Source organism: Epinephelus moara, chromosome 7, assembly GCF_006386435.1.
Source record: "Epinephelus moara isolate mb chromosome 7, YSFRI_EMoa_1.0, whole genome shotgun sequence".
NCBI classification, from domain to species: Eukaryota; Metazoa; Chordata; class Actinopteri; order Perciformes; family Serranidae; genus Epinephelus; species Epinephelus moara.
Genome location: NC_065512.1, coordinates 25,916,476 through 25,934,609, shown reverse-complemented (window position 1 = coordinate 25,934,609; position 18,134 = coordinate 25,916,476). Strand labels below are relative to the sequence as shown.

Genomic DNA, 18,134 nt, shown 5'->3' with positions numbered 1-18,134 from the left:
GCTCAGCTTTATACAGAAAATTGAAATGAAACACTGCCATTATTGTAACATTTATTTCTCAAATTGATCTGTGGCTATGAAAGTGTAAAAGTTTGTAAAGTAACTACAAAGTGTGGCTGTCAGACAGTGTAGTAAAAAGTAAAATACTTCCCTTTAAAAGGTAGTGGAGTAGAGCTAGAAACACTCAGGTACTCCTCAAGTACATCAAATGTGTATGTATGTACAGTACATAAGTAAATGTACTTAGTTACTTTTCACCGCTGACTGAAGCACATCATCTTTTCACACATCAATACCTGTATTTCTGTGTTGTCTCTGTATGTGATGTTGTATAATTTGACACTAGCTGTGCACTTCTCCGTCAGTCATTTGTCATTGTTCTACACTTTCCCCGGAAATGTAGTCTCTAAGTGCTTTCAGAATTGGTAGCAATACATTTCTAATGCTGCTATTTGGAGCTGTAGTAAATTGACATGACTGACTGAATCCAAATATCTCTTCCTCCTTGACTAAGTGCTCCAGTGTCAGCCTGCATGTACACATAGTGACTGATGAGAGGGAAACAGAGGAGAGAGGGAGGGTAAGGTGGAGGAGCCTGTCGGGAACTGTGCCAGTGGGTTTCAACATCAAAACCAGCAGAGAATCTCGAGATTCCCGGTCAGATTATAAAGATATCTGCTCTGTGGAAAAACTCAAAGGTTGACTAATTGGTACAAGTTCTGCAAAGTTGTGCAGGCTGCTGGCACATGACAGTATAAGTCTAGATGACGCAGTGCCACGTGCAGTGACAGTCATGGTGATGATCCATACCAATTGATTGATAGTTTCTGAGGATACCAGAAAAATGATGATGAGGATTTTGGAGTTATGCTACAGCTTGATAGTTTTCTAAAGAGGGCAGGGAGTAGAAAAAAAGAAGTAGTAGGGTGAGGCAGATTTTTACAGAATGCGCCAACAGCTCCTCCCACAAGTCTTCAACAGCCCCTCCCGTTGCGGAAGGCCGCCTCGGTCTGTTTAAACTAAAAGGGTTCCGCCAATATGACTAACCTACGAGGCGGAAAATTGGGCACCTCGGATCAACTCGCCAATCCGGCTCTGTGTGTCTAAACACTCGCAGCTTGCCGGCAAAACGGCCCAACATTCGCGTAAAATCTGGCAGTGTAAAAGGGGCTATACTGAAGGTGACCTTTGACCTTTTGCATATAAAATGTCTTCACTTCATCATTTTATCCTATTAGACATTTATGATTAAATTCTGTCATAATTAGATATGAATTCTTGAGTTATGGCTGAATACTTGTTTTATCGTATTGACCTTGACCTTTGACCTTCGACCACCAAATTCTGATCAATTCAGTCTTGAGTCCAAGTAAACGTTTGTGCCAAATTTGAGGAAACTCCCTCAAGGCTTTCTTGAGATACTGCATTAATAAGAATGAGATGAGCGCAGGGTCACGGTGACCTTGATCTTTGACCATCAAATGAAATAAGTTCATATTTGAATCCAAGTGAACATTTGTGCCAAATCTAAAAAAATTCCCTCAAGCCGTTAATTGAGATATCATGTTCAAAAGAATGGGACATGCGGACATACTAATGGACGTACGTACAGACAAAACATATTGACAGACATAACACAATGCCTCCGGCCACGGCTAACACCGGCGCCGAAGCATAAGTACAAAGAGGGAGAGTTGAGTGAAAGTACAGGAGGAAAAAAGAGAGAAGAAAAGGAAGAATGAATGAAAACAAAATTGATGGAAACATGAATTAGTTTGGGATTAGAACTAAATGAAGAAAGTAATTGTTGGATAAGGAACTGAGAAGATGATTAAAGTAGAAGGACAGGAGAAATGGAAGAGGAAGACAGTAAACAAGAGGGTAAGACTAAAAAAATTACCAGTAATGATGAGAGAAAGATGGACTTCTTCTGACATCTCCTCTCTGACATCTTTGCGTCTTCTTCCTGCAGACCACAAAGAAAGAGAAATGGTCATTTCCTGCAATCAGTCTTCTGCACCAAACTTCACTTACAAAACTGCAAAGTCATAAACCAATGGTAGGACTGTCAGTGGGCACGCGTTGTGTGCGTATGTGTGTGTGTGTGTGTGTGTGTGTGTGAGAGAGTGTGTGTGAGAGAGTGTGTGTGAGAGTGTGTGTGGCCCAGATGAGTTCACTGTCCCATTACTATCACGTCATTGCCCATAAACATAGCAACAGAACAGCCCGTGGCATTCCTCTGGCTCATAACTGCAAGCACACATCACCGCTGGCTAACCTCTGCTTCAGTTAAGAATGGTGATATCACTTAATAACATTTAATTATCTGCCTATTTCTTTATGTCTCTCTCGCACTAGGCTGAAGTTTTTGTGAAAGCCCTAAACCTAGTTGAGACGCCATTAAAGGCTGCTTTCAGGTCTGATCTGACACCAGCAAGTGACTCTATTTCAGTTCAGAGCAACAGCAAAATGAGGTTGAAGTTAAACAATTGCTGTTTTTAGGTTCGCCACACACACACACAGTGGCTGGTGTTGGGTAAACAGTCATTATAAGATGGTGCGTCTTTCTTACTAATGAAATGACGACTGGAATTTGGATGTTTTAATGCTAGCAACACTTCATAACGTCCGTGAATTTCTCTCTGAGAGGCAATAAAGTAACATATATCTGTGTGTTCGTGTGAGTCCATGCGCCTGCGTGTGGTAATGTGTAATCGCTTGTTTATTTCTTTGTACATCCACAAGATCGTGCCTGCAATTGTATTTACAGCGTGTTTGTCCTGCCTCAGTCGCTGTGTGTGTGTGTGTGTGTAAGTGTGTGTGCTTAAGCGAGTGTGTAAATAATGTCGTCACTGTAATTGAAAGGATATGTGTTGGCTGGGGTCCTTCGGTAAAGAATCACCCCTTAAGCTGCGTTTGAATAGAAACTATGAGCCCAGAACCGCTCATACAAAGGATGAGAAAGACTTGCAAACAAAACAAGAATGTAATCAGAAAACAGAGAATCCTCTGGTGTGAGTCGCTTCCTCAGAAGGAAAGGAAGTGGAACAAACTGACTAATTTGCAGCATTTAATTGTGAGAAATAGCAAATGAACGCAGCACAAGCGACTTGCATGCTTGATTAAACAGCAGCATGTTCATTTAAAGGGCCACGCTATAAATAATTTCATTTTTTTACCGCACATCACATTTTCCCAAGAATGCCAGTAGGTTTTATCTTTTTAATATGTTTTCTCTATCTTGCAGGATGAAAATCAATGTGTGTGTGTGTGTGTGTGTCTGTGTGTGTGTGTGGTCTCTGACAGGGTGGCGGTGCAGATAAGAGCATGCCGACAGAACGCTGCTCCTATCAGCTTCCTGAAACACGGTGGCCTCCACAAACACTGCGGAGCTGCTGGGTGTTAAATTTCTCTCTCCAATTATAATTTGCTTCTAATCTACAAGTAATTACAAGGTTACATTCAATATTCCCAACTAACAAACTGCGCCATATCAGTGTCAATAAGGCCTATAGGGAATCAAATGCACAATCCTTTGATCGACTCAGAGAGTGGATAAATTCATTTTCTGGCAATTAAGCTGAAATGGAAAACTATACGTCACTGTCCCAGCCAGTTTTGTAATGATGCATAAAAGACATGGAAATGAGAATTGGATATGCCAAAAACATTAAAGGCAAAAAAGTATGTTATTGGAAAGTAATTATTACAAAACCATATTTCAAATCCACTTTTTCTCGTCTTCCAAGGTAACATTATTTTCACAGCTAAATAAGATTTCAAGTCACGTTGGATTAGTAACGAAGACAAGCACTATTAGCGGTAGAGTAAAGGCATGCACTCACACACTCACACAAACGCATATGCACCTTTAATTACAGTTATTAAGCACATTTCTCATGGAGTCTCTTTGAATGTTAATTATATGAAAGAAAGAAAAAAAAAATGCAGGTAGATGTATAAATGTGTATACAGATACTTTTCTTGGATCTAAGGCTTCCGTCTGATTTCCTGGTTTCATACGGGACCCTGTGACACCCTAAACCCTGCTGATAACACACCCGCATCACATCTGCTCACAAAAACAGTCCTTGAATGAGACACATGGGCCCATTATGCTCAGACTGACAACATTTTACTGGGATTACTTAAACTGGGACCATGGTGCTACAGTTCAGACTTTCTTCTCATTCACTGTTCCTACAAAAAGTAAAACACTATTATTCATATATAACCCACATAATTGTGGTCCTGCAGGCCGGAATCAGGTGGCCTATAACTTGGATCCCCCTATGACGGGCACAAAGGAGGAAGTCAGGTCACATAGTGTAAAGACACTACCATTTTTTCCTTTGAAAAAGGTATAATACTTGCAATTTTTATTTATTCATTTTTTTTTTAAAACTTTTTTTAACAATCTGAATTTCTCCACAGATTGAATTTGCCTAATTTACTTCTTTAAATTATCTTAACAAAATGTATTGGCTTAAACGACTTCCTTCCTTTTATATTTTTAAAGATACCAATTTTAAAACATAATTGACTACTATTGAAAATTTCAATGTCAAAAATTATAATTTGGCAAAAACCATTAGATTATTTATACAATTCACATTTACTTCATTTGTTTAGTAGACCCTGATTGTTTTAGTAGTTTTTCTGTCCTTTTTAAACATTTTTTATTTGTTGTACAATTGATTTTTATTCCATTATTTTTAATTATTTAATTATGAATAAAAAAATAAAGAGTCGGGCGCCGGTGGCTTAGAGGTAGAGCAGACGCCCCATGTACAAGGCTGTTGCCGCAGCGGCCCGGTTTTGACTCCAGCCTGTGGCCCTTTGCTGCATGTCACTCCCCCTCTCTCTCCCCCTTTCATGCTTATCTGTCCTATCCATTAAAGGCTAAAAAAAGCCCCAAAAAATATCTTAAAAAAAAAAAAAAAATTAAGAGTGACAAAGTCTGCATAGGAAGGTAGCTCGGGTGTGGACCAAGTGGGGAGCTGCGGGGCTGAAAATGAAGCCAACACAGAAGTGCCAAAACCTGCAGTTCTTTGAATGGCCACTAGAGGCTGGCTCCAGAAGCCAATCAATCCCCATAGACCCCCATGTTAAAATGCTCAACATGTTTACAGCCTGGTACAAAAACCGGTTTTGGTCTGTGTAGTTATTTTCCCCCGTTTTTTAAGGTTTAAAATTACACATAAATTAAGGGCGGGCCATTTTGAGTGACAGGCTGTCTGCTAATAGTGTCCTCAGCTTATCAGTCAGATCCACCCCTCACTCCTTTCCCCCAAATATGGTCATTTTTGGCTCCAAGATGGCGACAGCCGAAGTGCCGAACTGGAGGCTTTGAAACGGAAGTCCACAAACAAATAGACGTCACGGTAGCTACATCCATTATTTTAACAGTCAAATTTTAACAAGTCAAACAAACACGTTTATGTTTTGTAGTGTGAATACTGTGTCAGCATAGCAAAAAAATATGTCTGTGGAGGTCCAAGTGGCATATTGGTGTTGTGATATTTGACCTCTTTGTAATAACAGACAGTTCTATTGTCCATTAACCACAAAGGTTCACACTCCCTGACATTTACCAGTCACTTTTAGCTAGGGATGCACCGAAATGAAAATTTGTGGCCGAAGCCGAAGCCGAATAATATTAAACGCTTGGCNCGGCTGGCTCGGCTGTTCAGGTACTTTTGGGCAGTCATGACACCAAGAAGAGGATATTATTGGAGTAAGCCAATGGCCGCCGTATTTGTGCGGTGACGGACGGATCGCCACACTGCCGTCATTTTACTCCGCCCGTCACGGCACGCTGTTTGATTGCGTTATCAAAACACGCCGCTATTATTCGGCCTTGCTTTTAACTTATTCCACCAAATACCGAATGTGTGTTTTTTTGCAATATTCGGACGAATATATTCCGTTACCGAATATTCGGTGCATCCCTACTTTTAGCTGCCTAAACCTTGCCATTACTTAACCATTGGCGGCTGCAGACCAGAAAAACAAATGTATTGACACTGTAGTTTTGTCATTAAAGCTTGTAGTGGTTTTGATTGATGTGCCTTAAGGTCGGATCTGTTCAGTTTAACACTTCAACAGCTGAACTTCAAATCCGCCTTACGCTTTCGGGAGCAAGTGTGTGTGTGTGTGTGTGTGTGTGTGTGTGTTTCAGAGAGAGAGGAAGAAGCCGCCATTATCTGCTATCTGAGGTCAAAATCTTTCTGTCTGGCTCCAAACCTCTGATTTCACTCTTCCATGTCGCAGACTTCAGTGAGAAACCTTTTGATCTTCAATGATGGCTAATTCCCCAACCCTGAGGGTTTGATCTTGCTTAATTACAGCTTCAGCACACACACGCACGCCTAACACACACAAACACACATTAACACGTAGATATATGGCCTTTAAATACGCACAGAGCTGGCTTCTGAGGGCAAAAAAGGTTTAATTGCACAAGTCCTTGTGGTAAGACCACAACCGGTATGTACTGTGTGTGTGTGTGTGTGTGTGTGTGTGTGTGTGTGTGTGTGTGTGTGTGCGTGCGTGCGTGTGTGGGGGGGGTTGTGTGTTGCTGCCGACGAGATAAAAGAGTAGACAGCACTTTTTTTAAAATCAGGAAATGAAGAACTGCCAAATGGCTGTGGACCCCCTCAAGGCTACTCATTATGGGGTTAAAGTGATGCACACACACACAAACACCGTGGTGTTTGAAGACTCTCTGTGTCTTCTGACACTCTGTTCTACCTCTTTCCTCCCTCTCTCTGTCTCTCTAACCCTCACACTCTCTGTCGGGGCAGGTCTGAGATGAAAGTCAGCCCAAGTCTTTCGCCCCCCGAGGGTATTAATCTTCTAACGACCACATAATCTCTGATAAATAACCCTTCAGTCTTAAGTGTTGTGTCATTACCAGGTAGAGTTGTTGCTGTTCTTCGTGGCACCGGTAGAACGTAGTGTTTGTACTGGGCAGCTCCCAGTATGAGCATATGAATTAAAAGCACTTAGGGAAAGCAGTTCAGCTGACTTTCTTTCAGGACAAATATTTTTCAAAAGCTTTATTTTGCAATGTTTGCTTTGATATGTCGAGATTTTGTTTCTGCAACCTCCTTTCCCCCCCTCCCTTCATTAGCTTCATTTCTGTTTTTCATTTGGTTGAATTTGATGGCTCTTTTTCTCAGCAGAGGAAACCCAATATGAAATTCCACATAACTATGGGAAGACAATTTACCCTGCTTCATTAAAAAAAATGCACAATAACAAACCCACTGACCTCAAAAATTCATACATTGCAATTCAATTAGATCTACAAGAAGACATCTTTCATCAGAGTTCCCTGGCCTACAGTGACAAGTATAATACCTTAATATTGTGAACTTCAAAGCAGAATTAAGTCTGTATTGAAATGGACTGCAGCTCAATGTGACAGCAAAATGTGATAGACTAAGCTAAAAGTCATTAGGGGGATGTTTAGACCCTGTAGGTGAAAGGAGGGGTTGCCATATGGAAATTCCCATTAATCAGCTCATACAAGCGCACATACATTAGACAGTAGACAGTTAATGTTAAATCTCTACACTTTTCCTCCTTTTTTTGGCACTTGCAGCAGGCATCCACCCATACCTGCCAATCACTCCTTTGATGTTCATCCTTGTGTTTGTATGCTTTGTTGTAATGGTTTAGAGCTTACCGTGTAAGCCCACAGTGTGTTAGTTTCGACAAACAGAGCATTAAACTGCTAAAACCAGGCCTGGCCAATGTCCACTAATACTGATATTACAACTAAGACTGATAGCGTCTTAGTTGGCTAAAAACATTTCAGATGATTAGTTGTATCTTATGGGAAATGGGGTGTTAATCACTGGTCATTACTTGAAAATAATAGTCACGTCTCTGGCAGCACAATCAATCTGACAAATATGCTTTGGTCTTTTATGAGCACTGGATTTTTACGGCATGATTAGTCTGTGGTAGGTCACTTTTTCCACTCAGAGTGGAATGCCTTATTCCCTACGTACCACAGTCTTTGCCATTTCTAACCCTGTTATCGACCTCAGGAGAACTGTAGTGTAACATTTGGAAAATTCACAAGGTCTCCAAAATCCCACTCCGCTCCATGTAGAGTCCGCAACCAATGAGCAGCAGTCACGAATACAGCAACATGTTCAATAGACCGAGCCAAAAAGTCTGCTACTGGGAGACGAACTCAAAAACTTCTGCAGTTGCTGTTGACTCAGCTAGTGTCAATATCAAAGACTAGGCTTGGATGGTATCAAGGTATTACAGTTAACCAGGGTATTTAGAAATCCTGAAGGTATGATTTTCCATACCATCAAAAATATAGAACCTCCTCCTTCCATGAACTGTTACACAGAGGCTGTATTGAGGTGATGTAGTGCACAACATGCTCCACCAGAGGTCAGTCTCTACTGGGGGAACACGCTGAGCTGAGTTGAGAATGATGGCGACTGTGAATGGTGGGGATAACGTTACAGGACTTCACAGGGTGTAGAGAGATTTTCTACTACTAACCACTGGCACTCGTTTGTGCAAGTCGCCTTTTTTTCCGCCGATTAAACATGCTGAATCAGCATCAGCGAAAGTGGAGTCTCTTACTGAATGAAATCACTCTTAAGAGCTAAAGTCAAGAGGGAGTGACGTCAAAACAAATTTGTTATTTGAGGTAAGATTGTTTTTCTTTAGCCATTGAGCTCTTCAGCAGAAACATTTCGTGATGGTTTGTGTTGTTGTTCACTGGCACATGGTAAATATGCTTTGTGCTTTTAACATTGGCTTGTGTTGTTATTATGCTAACTGGATTCCTAGCCGCAAGACAGTCTTCTGGTTTCCTGTCATCTGCTGGTATGGAGGGGTATGTCCTCTTACACAGGCGCAGAACATAAGTGTTTGTTGGCCGTTGATTTGGTGTGTTCATGTGCTACTTTTTGGCTGAGGCACGGCAACGCAGCAGGGGGCTCTCATCCCCGCTAGTTCTCTGAAGTTGGTTTGGTGTGTCTGGGTCTCAACACATGAGAGGCTCAAACTGGGACTACACTAACCCAGTGTATTGCACTAAAGAGACTAAACCAGTGCCAACTACTGTATGGCACTTTTGCTGTTATGGTTTAGTTTTACTGGACTGTTTAATGGATACCACACTGTTAACCAGTGTTAAACACTGCATGTCTCATTGATTTAATTCCAGTCATTAATTTTATTGACTAATACAGCGCCAAATAAATCTCTTTCTCTACATTGTTTTGTGTCTTTCCACCTTTCTTTCAGTACGATTACCCATGGATTGTGTGGGAAACGGCCTTTTCACCATCAGTGTTTAACCCTGGAGAGGATATTCATTATGCCGGTTGATAATGACTTCCTGCAAGATTAAGTAATAGGCCAATCAGTGGCAAGGGAACTTGGCCAGGAAGCAAACCAATGAAGAAGAGATGAGGTTAGAGGGTGGTTTGTGGGCTCTTCCATGGCACTTAATTTCTGATGACAATTAAATCAACAGCATGTGGATCCAGAGGTCTCTCTCTGTCATCCTGGTTTGGGTATTTCTAAAAGGAAAATCTGTTTTCCATTGGAATCTTTCTCTTTCTTCTTTTACTTATTTTTTTCTTTTTACGCAACCTTCTCTTCGGTCTGTTTATCGGATATATTTTAAATCTAATCAATAAAAAACATATGCTAGAAATGCTTTTTATACAAATTAAACTGTACATGTTAGGACTGCTGTGTTAAAGGAATACTTCAACCCCAATTGTATAGTTGAACTCATCCATGTTCACACACCAGCTAGAGCACTGAGGTCATCAAATGAGTTGCTTCTAGATGTCCCGATGTCTAGGCTCAAAACTAAAGGCGACCGAGCCTTCGCGGTGGCTGCCCCAAAATTGTGGAACAGCTTACCATTGTATATTAGATCTGCCCAGACTCTTGAGATATTTAAGTCGTTGCTGAAGACCCATCTCTTCTCGTTAGCATTTGACGCATGTTGAGCCGAACATTGCCGATGTATGGATTGTTTTTATTGAATTTTGTGCCTATTGTGCACTTTATTTTGTTTTCTCTTGTTACTCTTAATATTTCTATGTACTGTGTGCTCAAATACTGTATTTTTCTATTTCTATAGTTGTATTTTAATACTTTAGTGCTTTCTAGACTGTACAGCACTTTGGCAAACCTCGGTTGTTTTAAATGTGCTATATAAATAAATTTGACCTTGACCTTGACTTTACCAATTACTTCCCCCATGTTATGTTGAATTTGTGAAGAAAACTGTTTTTCTCGCATGCCTCCTGTAGACGAAGAATCCAAAAACAGAGCAAAATCTTGATGAATTGAACTCATAGTGGTCCGTGTCCAAACCTTTATCAGAACATCTGTTTATAAATTGTCACGTAAGTCGTGTAGTATAATCAAAGTGTCATTCATCCAGTCGTATGATCAGTACTTCCAAAACAGACAGCCCTTTCTGATGCCGAACTGTACTAAAAGTGAAACTTCAAAGCTCTCTTCAAAGCCTTTGACAAAAACAGTAATTTTACCTCACTGAACACGGGAGTTGCTGGTCTACCACTGCCTTGATCAGTAGTTTGTTTGTGTTGATGTGCAACTTTAAGGGTTAGTTTACCAAAGTCACACATTTAAACTCCTGTGTTCAACTAAAATTAGTGTTTTATCAATGGAATCTGGCTTTGAAAAGATCAAAAATAATTTTCACTCTTAGTTCAGTTGCCTATTGATAAGGAAAGTGTGTTTGGGAAGCGCTGAGTATACGACTGGACAAATGAGACTTAGGTTATACTGCATGGGTTGTATGAGAGTTTGTAAACAGATGTTTTGATACAGTTTTGCTGTTGTCAAATGTGTGGCCTATGACTTCAACTCATAAAGAGTTTTTTTTAATGTTTTTAGATTCTTCACTGTGGAGGCCAGAAAAACAACACTTTCTTTATGAATTCAGCAGAACAAGAGGTAAGTAAATGATATACAAATGGTCATTTGGAGGGGAAAAGTATGCCTTTAATGCTGATATTGTTTGACTGGAGCTGCTGGTAGCTGGTGATTTTTGCCAATATTTGATAGCTTTGGCCACTTAAATTGTCAGTCTCAAGCTATTGCTCTAACCCTTCCATAAACACACTCTCATACACATAATCCCTCTGCTTTCAGGCCGTAAACAAGTTCCAAAGTCAATCAATGCTCTGCTTTATACCTAAAATAGCCAATTATTTTATCCTTTTACAGACCAGGGCTCAACTTGCCAAATCCAAGCAAGATCTCAAACACATGTTACTCACTCTGACCGCCTGCCTGTTTGTGTGTGCACGCACAACACCCCAAATCCTGCTGTTTTCGCGCCAACCAGGCAGTGAGTACTCACAATCGTTGAGCCCTTGACAGAAGAAGAGATGGTCATCATTAGCTCCACTTTACATGATGCAGATGTCTGTCAAAAGAGAATTCTCCAACGATTACAGGATGCGGATCACTTTCTGTAAACTTAAGCTCTGGGTATTTTGACAATTTCCCATTTCATCAGGCCTGCACATGTCCGTGCTAAGTGTACAACTTCACGCTAACTGAATCAAACAAAAACTAGCTTTAACAGTAGCAAGTGTAAATCCAGATAGCTATCTAGACACGAGACACAATAAGTAAATAAATGCTGGGGTATTATGATTATGACTAAGATGAATGATCTGAACTCTCACAGGTAATAAAATTTCAACCAAGTGGGTTTGTAGATAAAACACGAAGCATAAAACCACTAACGCTGTGGATTTCCCCGCTATTATTTCTCCGCAGTCTGTCATTTAAACCTCCACCAGCTCTGGTAAACAACTCACCCTAACAAGATTTATTTTACCATATATGTTTATCGGTACACTGGATGATTGTGCCTCTGATCTCTATCTATTTTGTTATGTTTCGTGTCCATTTTTCTCTCTCAAGTAAGTCCAGGTTAGAGGCTTTAATCAAAAACACCCACCACAACGTGAAGGTAATTGTGAATTATAAGGATATTATAATCAGAGAACCTTCTCTGACAGTAGTCTATAATCATCAATTTCATTCAGGGTAATACCATGTCATTAACTGTACAGTGGCCATAATCATCAACCTGTGCTTCTAATAATCCACCTGAAAAGCATCAAAACGCAACTCAGTTCATCGAATGTTCAGCTCCGACTTTAAATAATCATTCCAAGAATTTGGCCAATCCACTTTCAAGTAATTATAAGTGCCCCTACTCTCTTTCTTTTCAGAGGTGAATTATGAGGAAGGAATGTGCTGCTGGCAATTTGTCTCCTTTCTATGATTTGGAGGCAGCTGGGGAGTAAATCGAGGGCTGGTAGCGATGCTGTCAGTCAAATTAGACCAACCGCTTTCACCTTTGGGTGAATCAGACTGTGAGTGTCTTTTAAAACTTCTAAACAGAACTCCCAGATTGGAAAAAATAGATCTAAAAACAGAGAGACAGCACTACAGTTACAATGTACAGTCATCATTATTATCACATTTCTGTAATTCAGGCTCACATATTGCATTACTGACATGTTTGCAAATGTTGGCTCCCATTCTCCTTGCATGTCTCTATCAGTGCTAAAGGAAGTCAAACTCGGTGAATTAAGTAGCCATCACGTCTCAGCTATCAGGAAGTAAATGAGCCAGAAATGCATCAGTCTAATTTGCAACTTGATGACCGTCTAAGTTTGATGTGAAAATAAACCCATGATTAAAGTGATTTCCAACTTTGGAGACAGACGCAAACCTCAGGCAACAGCTGGCCCTCGTCTGCTGTCTAAATATCCATTTACTCCGACCCCGTCTAACTGCAGCATCGCTGTTTATCAGTGCAAACTGTATTTTCACAGGAGTGTCAAAACATGCTTTGCAGCAACTTGAATTTCCATCGACAAATCAGACTAGAATACTTCCGTAACTGGGGCACGCTAAGAGTTGATGGCTCAAATGTCACCTCAAGTAGATTCACTTGTGGAAAGACTTTCTTAATTCCATAAATAATGTGCATACTTTTTAAGCAGCAGAGAAAAACACCTCCAATAAAATCCACGCAAAGTTACATACATGTCTGAAACGCTGCATGAAATGTGTGTGTTTCTATACGTGCACATCTGTGTGATGTTTCTTCATCTCTCTTCATCTTTTGATTGCTTTAATTACAGACTTACTGTCAGCTTCCCACTCTGTGCGCAGGAAAAACAAACTCTTAGGGCACATGAAAAGAAGTCGCGCACACACACACACACACACACACATATACACACTCACAACACACACCTATCCCCGCTCCAGTCAGTCAGTAGGCTCTTTGATTCTCTGCCTGCCGGTGATCTGTCTTTCATCGTCTTCTCTCCCTGATCCCTTGTTCCCCTCTTCAGCTCTGCTGGGGCAGAACGTCTCTCTCTCTCTCTCTCTCTCTCTCTCTCTCTCTCTGTCTCTGTTTATTTTGCAGCGGCTGTAGGTGGGAAGCCTAATCTGCAATCAGGAATCCGTCTGTAAGTCTTAGTGCTGCCCTTTAACTAACCTACGGTACAGTGATGGCACAACAATGCCATCCTCTCAGCTAAAGAGCTTTCTATATTAGAATACATGTTTTCTGGGGAGTGAACTTCTTATAGTGTTTCCTCTGTTAGACGATACAATCCATTAAAGAATGTACAAAACACTCCAAATCAGCAGTGGACAAGCCTTTTGGGAACTACACTGAGTAATTCCAGCTCTAAAGTTACTGCTGAAACACTGTTTTTCCGTAAAATAAATGAATCTGAATCTGCATTGTTCCTTTCTGTTTCCAGTTGTCAGCATTGCAATAATAAACCGTAGGTGTGTGTTTTTACCCTTTTGTGGAGCGTTCTTAAAACAAATCTGAGAGCTCTTGGAGACTTTTCTTGCGGGTGGATAATTTTAGTTGTCTGAACAGCAGGCGAGGCATGATGGATGGAGGAACCTTCAAAGCGCAAATCCTCATCAATCCATTGAAAAAGTAAAGACTTAAGAATATAAGCAGTTACTTAGAGGGATGAAAGTTGCAGAGCAACAGAAGCACCCACACCCTTTCAACCTGCCCACGGCGGGGTGTGATACACATCACACCTCAGATCCTACACCCATCTGCACAGGTGCCCCGACCAACAACATGATCCCTCACCAGCTTCCTACCTGCTAATTAATCGTCTCACCAACCAAGCCACAAACACAGCTTGGTGTGCGAGCTTTACTTCAAGCACCAGCCAGCTCACGACAATCTCTTTCAGCATCACCTTCTGACGCACGTGTATTTTCGTGTGTATGATTTCCAGAGACCTCACTCAGTATTTCTGAGACATAAAGCGCCAGATCTCCCGCCACAGACTATGTAAGAAATTGATGACTAACTCAAGTAGGTTCCCCATACAGAGGACTTTTAAGTAGACACAAATTAGACCACAAACCCCAATTTGATTAAACTTGCTCCCTGGGGCCTGCATGGAGAGGTTTCAACTGTTGATTTATTATTGGTTTGTTGGACTGTCTGCACTGTGCATGGGGATATAATAACGGTGAGAGTAAAACTCATGATTAGAAAAGTTTCTCTTTTCCTTTTATGTTGCTTCGCTGGGATTATTGCATGTAAATTAAAATATAATGAAATGCAGCTACCTCCTCATTTTGCTCAGGACCTCCTGGAAGCCCCTCTGGGAGACTTGAGGATCCACTGACTTATTCTATGTTACGCTGTCTGTCCTGGTGACTGTGAGCTATGCAGCAGTCATAAAGCGTTTTGTTTGCTCTGTTAAGAACAGTGTGCATCAGTTTGAGCTGTATTAAGCACATCAGCATACTAATACCAGATACGGATTTCAATTTATAGCCTGTATTTCATCAGTGAATTATTTCTTTGTACTGCACATATTAACACTTCCTTTTTTATTGAAAATAATAATGCACATTTTTTTAACTCTTGTCATTTTACTGGTACAACTTCTATGCTAAGACTGACTTGAATAGTACAACTGAGGAAGATATATTAGAGTAAGTTTCTTTGGACCTTTTCTAGATGTTAAGAACCCCTAACAATAAGTGGACATGTTGCATGTTGACACTGAAATGTTGGTTTCTTTAGCTTTATCTTCTACTGGATGGATCCCTAGATTATCCCCATAGATCTACAAATCCTACATTCACACTGATAATTATAGCAATGCCACAGATGATACAGAATCTGAAGGACTCTTGCGCATGGTCCTGGTTCTGGTTAGACACTTTGGTAAAAGCCTCCACCAAACAGTCCTGCCATGAATTAAAGTTACCTAATGAGCTGAAATAACTTCACTTTAATACAAAAACTCTCTGACGTGTTTAGTAGAATTTCATTTCAGATGTGTGAGGCGTTATGAAACATTCAGCCCTAACAGGCCTCCTGAGATCTATAAATTTCTCGACAGGGGGAAATGGCCTATGCTGCGTGGATTGGAATCAGCTGCGTCATAAATCTCAACGATAACTTTCACAAGAAAAACACGAGAATCCCTTCCCTTTTATGTGACATCACTCCAAAATCAATGGGGTCATTGTGTGGATTCTTGTGCCGAGCAGCATTAAGCGACAGAGCGGTGAGTAAGTCAACAAATTATCCATTCACTCCAGGATGATCATGACTACAGGCGCTGGCTTTGTTACTTCTACTGCCTTCATCCCTTTAATCCTTCAGAAACCATATTAACTTCTTTTGAAGATGAGTTACACTCCCTCCTGTTTCTTCTCTGTGTCTCCTTCGCCTTTCTACCTGTGAACATGAAAGATTCGATGGCAGCGGAGATGCTGTGCTGGGGGCTGCAGGGGGAGAGCGAGAGAGACAGATAGAGAGATAGAAAGAGGGAGAGAAAGAGAGGAGGAGGGGGGATAGAGACGGATTGATTTCCACCTCCAGCAGCTACAGTTCAAAGCCAGCCAGCAGACTTCAGAGGCACGGCAGGACCCGGCATGTCCCTAGCCGGGCCGAGCTGCCTGTCTGCGGGCAGGACTTCCCCCGGGGGCCCCGGGGCCCGGGACAGTCAGGCGGCACCAAGAAAACAATTATGCAGACAGAGGAGAAAGGTGTGCAGGGTCACACACTCACTCAAACATACAGCTAAAAACACAGTGTCATAAGCAAACTATCTACACTAACCCTGTAGAACTGATTGAGCTTACTGAGCTGCATTGAAATGACTTCTCAAGATAATTTTCTTTCTTCCACACTAGTCACACTGATCCAAATCATCACAAGAGCATGAAGTCAGTGCTCACATCTGCAGCATGCTTTGGATTCAAGAATCAAAGCCTTGTCACAAAGCAATTCAGGCCCAAACTGTGAAGCTGGTGATGTGCGAAAATCTCATTTGCCTTCCACCTTGGGCTACAACCTTTGCAACAACACGCACAGATGTACCTTTCACACACTTCACAATGTATGATATGCCAATGCATGACATATTACAGCTAAAAATGTATACAGCTACAGTGGGTGGCATTCATGCAAATAATAATATTGGAAATATATGCGTCCAGCCTCATGCACTTGACAACAAACTGCCCTTACAGCCTGAGATGTGCACACTGGCAAGTTGGAATCAGCTTGTCAAATAAATAAGATGTCATGTAAAAGTAGAAAAGCAGTGTCTGTTGTCACTTCTGCATAATTTGACACCAAACAGCACTTCAAACTTTATAAACTTCAGTAGATGTGTTTTTCTTTTGGCATGCATCAGCTCTGTTTCTGTCCTAAAGTCTGCATTCCCTATTGCAAGAAGACTAACACTACATAGCCTACTTATTTTTAGGTGACATTACAGTAAAGCACATGTTTGTTTGGCATAATAAGTATTGCTCAGGAATTTCCCCGAAGTCTTGCAGCAATCCGTCCTCGCATTCCTGAGAGCGGAGCTGCTCAGACGTCTTACCTGGAGCTCAGAGAGGGGGGCACGCTGCTCTGGTTTCTCCGCGGCACTGCGGGGTCTGCTGGCGGGACGATCAGTCCTGGTGATCGGTGATCAATCTCTAACGTGGTGTCGGATAAGCATCGCCGAGGGACCAGCTGTCTGTGAGTTTTTAACTCCACTAAATCCAAGTTGTATCTCAGCCTCCACTTTGGTGCATGTCGGTGTGTCCGCAGGCTCCTCCTTGATGAGGGAAAAGTGAGAAGTTTTCTCCGCCCTGAATGAGAGACACATTAACGTGTCCCAGGTAGACTCCACGGCGGGGGCAATTAACGTGCTGCGGGCTACGACTCAACTCCGCCATCTAGTGTTGACAGGTGTGTAGTGGCAGCACCATGACGGTGGCTAAACCAGGGGTGTCAAACTCATTTTGGTCCAGGGGCCACAAACAGCTCAATTTGATCTCAAGTGGGCCGGACTAGTAAAACTACTGCATAATAACCTAAAAATAACAACACCTTCAAATGTTTCCTTTTTTAGTGTAAAAAAATAATTCTTAAAGGGTTCATCTATTTCCAAACAAATGATGAACACCTGAAGCTGTAGGTTGACAATATTTTGCACAATGTTTAATGTCTTTAAATCTGACCACAGAAAGTATTCACTGTTAGTATATTTTTTTAATCTATAAAGCAATACTGGGCAAACTTCCTGCCTACCTCTGCACCCTTCTGTGTCAATAGCTACGCTCCTACAAGTGGTTGCTTTTTAATGTCCCCTGGGTTTTAACAGATCTGGGGAAAAAATGCATTCTCCTATTCTGCACCTTGGACATGGTACAACCTTCAAAAAGATCTAAAATTAGAATCACTTATATCCATTGATGAATTTAAGGGCATCATAAAGAATGTGGTGACAGAGACATGTGCCTGTTTTTCTTGAGAGGCCGCTATGTTTGAACAGCTGTTGTTTTTATTGAGGAGTTTTGTATTATATGTTGTATTTCTTGCATTTTAAATGTGTTTTGATTGGCTGCTACCTCAGCCAGGTCTCTCTTATAAAAGAGATTTTCAATCTCAATAAGACTTCCTGGTTAAATAAAGGTTAAATAAAAAATTAATATGTTTTAAGAAGGGACTTAAAAGAGATCACTGACTCGGCCGACCTGATATCCTCGGGCAGACTGGTCCAGAGCCT

At 41.2% G+C, this 18,134-nt stretch overlaps 1 protein-coding gene across 1 annotated transcript in view; it reads right to left on the bottom strand.

The window, feature by feature from the left end:
• The window catches only part of edar (ectodysplasin A receptor), a 46,900-nt gene extending 29,744 nt beyond the window's left edge, over positions 1 to 17,156 (bottom strand). Inside the window, exons 1-2 of the mRNA XM_050048837.1 lie at positions 16,962 to 17,156; positions 1,901 to 1,966 (exon numbers count right to left, since the gene is read on the bottom strand). Of these exons, the coding sequence (XP_049904794.1) occupies positions 1,901 to 1,951 (51 nt within the window). The 5' untranslated portion in view covers positions 1,952 to 1,966; positions 16,962 to 17,156. The remainder of the gene's footprint in view (positions 1 to 1,900; positions 1,967 to 16,961) is intronic.
• Between the last annotated feature and the right edge of the window lie 978 nt (positions 17,157 to 18,134).